This window comes from Petaurus breviceps, unplaced genomic scaffold (assembly GCF_028583685.1).
Source record: "Petaurus breviceps papuanus isolate PSGF00001 unplaced genomic scaffold, PetGlider_PUasm1.0 185, whole genome shotgun sequence".
NCBI classification, from domain to species: domain Eukaryota; kingdom Metazoa; phylum Chordata; class Mammalia; order Diprotodontia; family Petauridae; genus Petaurus; species Petaurus breviceps.
The window spans coordinates 15,827,239-15,836,537 of NW_027185797.1; the positions used below are offsets into that span (position 1 = coordinate 15,827,239).

The 9,299-nt window shown below is 44.9% G+C and overlaps 2 protein-coding genes across 5 annotated transcripts in view; one reads left to right on the forward strand and one right to left on the reverse strand.

Moving 5' to 3' along the window:
• Positions 1-9,299, forward strand: part of RPL15 (ribosomal protein L15) — a 431,201-nt gene that overhangs the window by 415,412 nt on the left and 6,490 nt on the right. The window lies entirely within an intron of this gene.
• Positions 1,261-9,299, reverse strand: part of NKIRAS1 (NFKB inhibitor interacting Ras like 1) — a 9,924-nt gene continuing 1,885 nt past the window's right edge. For 2 of the 3 annotated variants that reach the window (XM_069088481.1, XM_069088482.1), the window contains exons 2-4: positions 5,885-5,993; positions 3,746-3,987; positions 1,261-1,832 (exon numbers count right to left, since the gene is read on the reverse strand). In XM_069088481.1, coding sequence (XP_068944582.1) covers positions 1,590-1,832; positions 3,746-3,987; positions 5,885-5,993 — 594 coding nt within the window. In that variant the 3' untranslated portion in view covers positions 1,261-1,589. Of the gene's footprint in view, positions 1,833-3,745; positions 3,988-5,884; positions 5,994-9,053; positions 9,229-9,299 lie in introns of those variants that run through there. The other variant, XM_069088483.1, reaches the window with a different exon arrangement.

Below are 9,299 nucleotides of genomic sequence, written 5' to 3' on the forward strand. Positions count from 1 at the left end.
GGTTTGAAATAGAAATTTCATTAATGAAAGCGATCATCTGGGTCAGCTTTTTTAAACTGCAAATGAAAAAACTCTTACATATGAATATTCTGACCCAGCCATTCTGCTGCCTAGAGATTTTAGAGTTCTGCAAGACTGATGGGCTTACAAAATTAACTTTACCACTGGGATGCTTGAAGTGAATTATAATTTAGCCTTCAAGCCCTAAAGCAATGGTTCCCAAACTAATCTGACCTACCGCTTCCTTTGCCCCGCCCCCCCCAATTTAACGGTTTTGCTTTTGCTTTTTTTTAAATTTTCATCATTTCAGACTACCACCTGCCCCCCCCCCATAGTTCCAGCACCCACCAGGGGGCAGTATCGCCCACTTTGGGAACCTGTGCCCTAAAGGAATTGTTGCTGATGGTTCCCCATCCCCCTACATTCCATATTTTATGTCCAAAGTACAGCTGGGTGAAAAAGCTGAGAATATTTTAAAAATTTCATTTTACTCCTTACTCATGAAATCTGCCTCCCCCCAGTAATCAGGCCTTTTCTCCCATCCAGCCCTGTTGTTCATTTCTCCAGTTAGCATGTCCCACCACCCATGCTCCTGCTCACGGTAATGTAGACAGCTCAGAGAACAGGAGGCAAGAAGGTAGCCCCAGGGTACAAGCAGCCTTGATTCTTCACTTCAGTACCATGTGAGGGAGCTTTCAAGACCCACCCTAGAATCACAGTGGTCAGATGGTTCTAAATAGATTATTACTACTGGAATGGAATGGAATAAGCTACTTTCAGAAGAACCGAATTCTCTAGTAACGTGGTAGCTTCCTCTAAGGTTAAAGCCCTAGTGTCCAGGACCTCAGTCGAGACCATCACCAGTTAGGTTAGTACAAGTCAGAATCCCCCCCAGGAGCCACAGCACTGTCCCCTGTGGCCCGGGCTGCCTGTGGACAGTGACCCAAAGGGAGCATTTTCCAAACTGTGTGTGTTGCACGAAGGGAAGGCGGCTGTGGCTGTGCTTCAGAGAGAGCCTGACGAGCTCATAGAGCTGCTGGAGCAGGTCGTCCGTCCGGTGCCAAGCCCAGCTCTGCTCTCATGGCACTGCACCAGTTTAACATCCAAAGGAGGCTTTAGAATGAGAGCATTCAGGCACTTCATATGATGATCCTCTTTGAGCCATGTCATGAAGTGTTCTCAGTGGCGGTGGCGGGGGCGGGGGGGTACCTCAAGGCATCTTTATTTAGGTGAATGAGGAAAATCAAAAGTCTGCATGGCTGCCTTTATGCCACCCACATTTTATTTTCATAGTCTTTAACACAAGTGCATCATCATTATTAAAAAACACTGCTTTGAAATGAATAAATTGTATTTATAGCATATGTAATGATTTCACATGAGAACACTAAGCAATCTCCCCTCCAACCTAACTCAATAAACGAGAACGTCAAGGACATAAAGTGCTTTTAGAGACCTGGATGGACCTGTTTCCTAAGGGGGAAAGGTGGATGTTGTAGGCAATAGCTTATTCTAAATTCAGCTCACTCTTCACACCAGTCTGTAATGAGGCCAGCTGTTATCCGGGATGCCATCTTCCTGCAGTACCATTAATTCTCAGAAGGGGTATTCCCTTTGTTCTTCCTGCCGGGCAGAGGGAAAGTGGACTTGCTCTGGGGCTGGGTGAGTCTACTGGCTAAGAGGATGAACGGTTCAATCAGCGTTTTCCGATCGGTCACGGTCACCTCCCACAGCCGCACTTTCTCGCTCTTTGCCCACTGCTGGGCTGTGACTGCATCCACTTGCCTTTCCTCAGTTAAGTCACTTTTGTTTCCCAAGACCACTATTACCACCTGAAAGGAAAAGAAAGTTAAAGATACTTCAGATTTGTACCTTGAACCTCCCCCAGCACAAAACTGAGGAGTGTTTGTGTCAAGCAGCCTGGGGACGCAGAGACAGACATGAGGCACCAGGCCCCCAGCAAGGATCCCCTTGCTCCTGCCTTCCAGTGGTCAAACATCTACTCTCAGCAAGGCTGACGCCATCCTGAAACTAAGAAGACAGGTAAGAATTGATGGGGTATCTAGAAGCAGTAGTGCCTTCTTTCAGACCAGAGTATCCCTCCAGGCAAAGGGAGGGGAAGGGGGAGGTATTTGGGAGAAGGGCAAAGGGAACTTCTCACAGCCCCCAAATCATTACAGTGCCATGATCTATAACCCATTAGTGTCTGGAGGTAACTCAGTTATAGGTACTAATGGAAGATGAGAAGAATAAAGAGTAATTTAGATCCACGGCCACAGCCAACTACTGATTACCCCTGGTGATGGAATGGAGGCATCACACAGAGAACCCAACTATGAATATCTGACTGAAATACAACACATTTTAGTGTGGCTATGCCTAAAAGAATGAAGCCCCAGCTCTGACAGGCCATCAAGACATCCCGTGCCTTTGCTTTACCCCACTCCCAGGGTGCACCTTCTTCCTTCCCTGGAACACACAGCAATACTAGAAGTCAGCGGAAGTGACCACGTGACAAGAGTTCCAAGTGGAAGGTGTTGAGGTCACTTGGAAAAAAAAGGTGAGAGCACAGTTTGCTCCCATTATTGGCACCTTAAAATTGAGCTCATCGTGATTCCCCAAACACCAGTCACTTTAAGCCACAACTTCAAACTTCTCTAAGCAATATTTTATTACAGGGATATACTGCAACAAAAATGGCAAATGCTTCATACACTTGAAATTCCTCAATGCCAGCAGCAGTGAAGAAAATGAAGACAAGCAGGGATTCTAATCAGTGATTTTTAAAAGAATTTTAAGCTGTCTGAAAGCCAGGAAACAAACCAAGAAAAAAAGCTGAAACGTCTTGGTTATTTTCAGTAGTTAGGGCATACTTCAGAAAAAGCAAAAAATGTCAAAGAATCTACATAATTCCAGAAAAGAAGGGGCAAGAAGAATGGGATTCTAACTGTTCTAAAGTGTATAAATTTCATTTCACTTTTAAACTCTTATCTTTTCCTCTGCATGGCTATTTTCTCAGAATGTACTTTTTCTGACAAATGAAGGAATAACATTCCAACTCTTTTCCCCATCCCCCAAAGCAGGGGTGGGCAACCTGTAGCCTCAAGGCCATATGTGGTCCTCTAGGTCCTCAAGTACGCCCTCGGACTGAATCCAAACTCCACAGAACAAATCCCCTTAATAAAGGGATTTGTTCTGTAAAACTTGGATTTAGTCAAAAGGCCACACCCAAGGTCCTAGAAGGCCACAGGCTCCCCACCCTTGCCCCAAACCCTGCCATACATAGCTCTCAAGTGGCAATATGTTAGACTTCTAGTAAGTCAACATCTGTGGTATAGCTGGACATGTACAATACATCTGCTGGGTGTGTTACAGTAGGGATTCTTTGATGTAGTTGCTGGTCTAGATGGCCTCTGAGACAAGTTATATTTATTCTAATGAAAACAGTAAGAAGCCCTCCTGACATCTTAAAAGGAGTTAGGAGTAGCTCATCATGCCACATCCATTCATGTTTATCTTCTACCTGGAACAACAGAAAAGTCACTTTGATCTCTCAACTAAAGAACGAAGGCAGATGATCCAGCTAGCTGGTGAGTGATGCCAGCTTTTATAATCTAAGAAGAAAAAGATTTTTATTTTATGACAAGATTACAAATTAAATAATTTTTTCAAGTCCAATTTCATTTTACAAACCCCACCTACAATGTGGATGGAAAACACCCAGCATTTCTAACAAAGCGCTCACCTCTTTTTTGTCTCTGAACTTATCTATCTCCTTCTTAATGCTCTCCACCCTCTGAAAGGATTGCAGGTCATTTACAGCATAGACCAGCACAAAGCCGTCAGCAAAGGAGAAGTAGTGCTTGGGGAGCTCCTCGCCTTCCTGCAGGCCCCGCGTGTCATAGAGGCGAAGCTGCTCCTTCACCCCACGGTCAGTTTCCACTGATGCCACATACACGTCTTCCACCGTTTCACTGTCTTCCTTACCTGTTGTTTGATGGAAAACACACCCTGTAAATCATTCCATTTTTCTTTTGCTATCTCATGTCACTGTTTTTAAAATATCCTACTCCCACTTTGGGGTGGAGGGGATTCAAAGCTATGAGGACAAATCCTACCATCTTGGAAAGGCTTCCAGCTTCAGTGTGGACCAGCCAAAGGACGATGGGCTCAGGTTCACCCAAACGGAAGTGCTATGAAGTCAAAAGCGGTTTGACAGTGATTCCTGAAACCTGCCACCGTGATAAGGGAGAGTGCATCCTCACAGATGAACTCATGAATCTTGCTGATGCTGAAGAGCACACAAGCATCCTTTTTAAATGCTCCCATTCTAGTGTTGAGAGAAGCAATAAAAACCCTGGCAGTTCCTATCAGAATCTATTACACACAAAAAACTAGTTTCATGATTGATGGTAACAATACAAAGAACTAAACTGGAATAAAACGAAGTATTGAAAGTTATAAGAAATGAAGTCATAGCCACAGAAAGCACAAATGGAAGAAAATCACCCCTTCCCCGAACCCTTGTCTCCTCAGACGGCCCCCACCTCCCCGCTGAGCTCCCTCCATCAGCCCCTCTCCACTGTCTTCTCTCTGGATGTGCTTCTTTAAGTCCCGCTGCCACCACCTCAGGGATGCTCCCTCTTCTCTCCCAGTCTTTCTCCTACCCACCCTGCATCCTATCTTGGGAGCTAAGTGAGGCCTGGCCCCACGGTTTGTCCTAGGCCCTCTCTTCCACACTCCTGCTGGGCAGCCTCCTCAGCACTCAGGGGCTGCCCTGGCATAGATGGGTACTGAGTCTCTTCCTATCAAACTTAATATGTCCCAAACGGAACTCCTGACCTCCCTTTCCAAGCTCTTTCTTCCAAACATCCCTTGTTCTGCTGGTAGCAACAGCATCCTGCTAAGTCTCCCTGGTCCATAACCTCAGTACTAAGCAGGCCTCTTTCCTCTCCCTAATTCCACATGCTCAATCAAGGCCAAATCTCGTTTCTGCCTTGACATCTCTCACAGCCCACCCAGCTGGGGCCCAGTCCAGAGCCTCCTCACTGTTCATGGAAGTCACAGAAACTGCCTTCTCAGCGGTCTCCATACCTTGAGTCCCCCCTACAATGCTGCTACCAGAATAACCTTCCTCAAGCAACCCCCCCCAACCCCACTGACTTCCTGCTGCCTTGTGTTTCACTTCTAAAGCCCTACACACAAGCTCAGACCAACCACATCCGTCCATCTCTCTCTGTCACACACCACACTGTCTCCCATCTCTGCCTCCTCTCTCCAGCCACCTCAAACTCCTTGTCTTAAGTTCAAGCCTCCTCATCTGCATCAAGCCATCACTGCTCCTTCTCAACTTGTGATGCCTCCCCCCATTATTCAATGATTTTGTATAGATTTATATTTATGTGTATACTTGTCTCCCCAGAATAATGCAAACACCTTAAGAAGAAGGATGATTTCATCCATCACTGAATCTTTAGTGCCTGGCAGATAATAAGGATGTCCTTAAATATGTGTTGGCTTACAGGTTTGTTATTCTGGGATGTATTTCTGATCTCAGGTTTCAGCTTCCTTATTGATCTCAATGCACTCCTCATCTTTCCCTCCCCCAAAGCAGGTGCTCTGGACAAAGCATCTGCCAGTCGAATACACCGATTACCAGCAGCAGTTAAAAACAGTACCTCAATGAGGTGGATTCAGGTCTGGCCCAAGTATCATAAAAGCTCCAGACACTGAAACTAATCAAGCTTTCTCTCAATGACTCAAGCCTTTGTGGATACAACTTCTAGTTTTTATCCCAAATAATATGTTTTATGAGGGATTCCCAACTACCTCAAGTAGTTCCCAGGTCCCACTAAAGAATCTACTGAAAGGAAATCAGCCTTACCAATAATGTGATTCCCATAAAGAAGCTGCTCCAAAATGGCAGTTTTCCCCACAGCTACTGATCCACAAACCACGACCCTGCAGCCTTTTCCCATCTTTTCTGACAAAGTCTGCAGACAAAAAAATACATTTGTTTTCATTAAAGAATATTATACATGAGAGAATATGAAGTTAGCTAAAATGTTACTTTGTTGAAGCCAAATTCTATCGTCTTCAGAGTATATAGGAATAGCTGTCACACTCAATCTGAATTATTCTTCTTAGTCATGATTAAGCTGAAAACAGAAAAGACAGCTTGTCTACTCATCATAAATGCTTGGAAAATCTTTCCAAAGAGAATAAAAATTGTAGGTAAGATCTGGAGAGCAGTTTGGCAAGGACTCAGTAACTGGTCCTACTGATTCAGCTGAGCCACATTAGCATGGGTGTAGAAAACTGCTCCGGTGGGTGGAACTGGGGGGTGGGGGTGGGGGTGGGGAGCAATCCTGTCTCAAATTCTGCCTCAGCAGCCACCTCAGAAAGGGGAAGAGGGGAGGGGAGGTTTCCTTCTAGACAAGTTCTTCACACCAGCATGGGGAAGTGAAGATCTCTCCACATTTTTTTCCACTGCCCACTCAAAATTCTCTTCCTTAGGGATGTGTGGAAGGCGACCACCTCCTGCCCTTCCTAATCTTTTATGCTACCCTCAGTCAGCTGCCTCGGATTCATCCCATGTACATTTTGTTTCTACAGAGCCTCCCTCACAAGACTGTCTTGCCTTTCTTTGTACCCCCAGCACTTAGCACGGTACCTAACATGGGCTAAATCGAACAAGACAACTCCCCTGCTAACAAAGACAATGGAAAAGCACAGACTTTCTAACAAACATTCTGAGGAAAAGCAGAGCCCATTCTATCTCTGCTCGTCTGTTTCCATCTTTGTGTGCACCTAAAAAAAGTCAGCTCCCTAAAGGGCCTGTCATTTACACAAAAAAGCAGCATGGGTAACATCAGCATTGGCTATTAGAGAATTAAGGTCTTTTCCCCTCTATTTTTCTTGCTGTTTTCCATAGGGGGCAGGCTAAAGCTCAGTGCTAAGGTATATGAGCTGAGTGATATTTGAGGGAGTCAATTAGTTTTTCTGTTTCCCAAACATCTAGCTTATCAATGAGATGGCTGCATATGGGGGTAAGAAAGTGTAGATAAATGAATACAAGTCAATAGAAAAAAAAAATCCAAGCCAAAATGTTTCACACATTTTTTTTTGCCTTTTTTTAGGGCAATTGGGGTTAAGTGACTTGCCCAAGGTCACACGGCTAGTTTTTTTGTTAAGTGTCTGAGACCGGATTTGAACTCCAGGGCTGGTGCTCTATTCACTGCACCACCTAGCAGCCCCCCAAGCCAAAATGTTACGGATCATTATTTTAATAACGGTTTTTCATTGTATTGCTTGAATTTAAATTCAGAAACTTTGAGGGAAAGGAATAATGTTACCACCAAAAAGACAAAGTGGTAATGTCCTTATTAGGAGATTTTACAATCTAAATTTAATTTCCTATTGTTATTTTATATCTCTCCCTCTCACTTGTAAACCGTCTAAGTTTCATCCCCAGGAACATCTGTAAGTACTAACCCTTCTTTCTCAGCATTCTTAGAATTTTTTTTTTTAATGCCTGATTGCTAAACACTAAGGTCTCTTAGAAGTTGGGAAATGACCGGTCAGAAAAATACATAGAAAGCCATTTCTCCATGAAACAAAAACTAAGCCAGTTTAACAATTGAACTCTTTAAAAAGAAAATAGTCAATCTGGAGAAAACACTTTTTTCACCTTTCATTTTATACACAGAAGGCTACCCGCCTTTTTGACAGAGCGGTTATGGATTCAAGATGAAAAACGAGACCTACATTTTTGGATACTATAGAATGGCTTCCCTAGATATAGATATAGCAATGGTTTTTTTTTTTTCCTTTTTAATTAAGGGTGGGGAGGAGAGAAAATAAATACTAATTAATTGAAAAATTAAAAAGTAGTAAAAGCAATTTCCTCATTGGGAATTCCCAGCAGAGGTGTCGAACTGGGTAGAACTGGATTAAAACGTCACTAGGAAATGTTTAACAAAATAAAACAAAATGCAACATAATATTTTTTTTTTTAAAGCAATTGGGGTTAAGTAACTTGTTCAAGGTTACACGGCCAGTTATTATTTCTGGGTGTGGTGCTGAGTATCTGAGCCCGGATTTGATCCAGGTCATCCCGACGCTGGAGCTGATGCTCTTACTCGCTGAGCCACCTGGCCGCCCCTAAGCAACTGGGGTTAAGTAACTTGCTCAAGGTTACACGGCCAGGTGTTTCTGGGTGGGTGCTAAGTATCTGAGCCCGGGATTCGATCTCCAGGTGTTCTCAACACTGGAGCCGGTGCTCTTACTCGCTGTGCTACCTGGCCGCCCCTGCAACATAATATTAACTTTTGGTTTTCTAAGTTAATATACAGTATGCAGGAATCTGTTTCTGAGTTTTTGGGTCCAGGATCCCATTCTCTTCTCCTTCCCCCCCCCCGCAAAAAAAACACCCCTCTATAATAGCTATACTTAGCATGTATATGCTTTAAAGTTTGCCAAGATTTTTACATATATTACCTAACTTGATACTGAAAGGCAGCATAAGTACTATTATCGGCATCTTTTAGAAAATACAGTGAGTTTCACAAGGATTGGATGGTGATTCAGAGCACCCCCAGTAAGGGAGAGTTATGGCACAAGGGACAAGGAACTTGCTGCTTAATTATTTCCTGCCTTTGGGTGAGCTGTCCCCTTCTTGGGCCTCAGTTTCCTCATCTGCACAAATCTCATCCTCTGCCCTAAGAGGTAGAGCCAGGCCCTCGGCCCAGGGAGGCCACATGTGGCCTGGGGCTGCGGGTTCCCCGCCCCTGCCCTATCCCACGGGGAGGAAGGAGCCAGGGCTCCGTCAAAATAATGAATCCTGGGGGTGAGTGCTAGTCATGCAGCAACAAGGTGCCGAGGAAAACGTTTTAAGGAAGGAATGTGGTTCCACCGGGTTAAACTGAATGGAGGCTTCAGAAAGCACAAGCTGTCTGAGACCCTGTTCATACACAAGCACCCTTTTCCGCTCTTTGCATCCCAAAATACTCCCGTTTGTTAAGACAATAAAACAATTCTGTTAAGTGACGCACCGCTCCACACTGACCACAACCTCCCGAGTGGCCACAGGGACGCGCTCAGAGGACACCGGGCTCGGCCGATCGGGCGGACACTCCCGGAGGCCGCGCTCAGAGGCTGGCCCAAAGGCTTCTCACCGGCTCTACGGTCACAAGGCTCGGTAACGCGAAGCCTTTAAAAGCTGAAATTCCGAACCGCATCCAGGGGACACCACGTTCAAGAGCCGCGAGCTCCAGAGCTGGGACCGACCCGAGACAGCA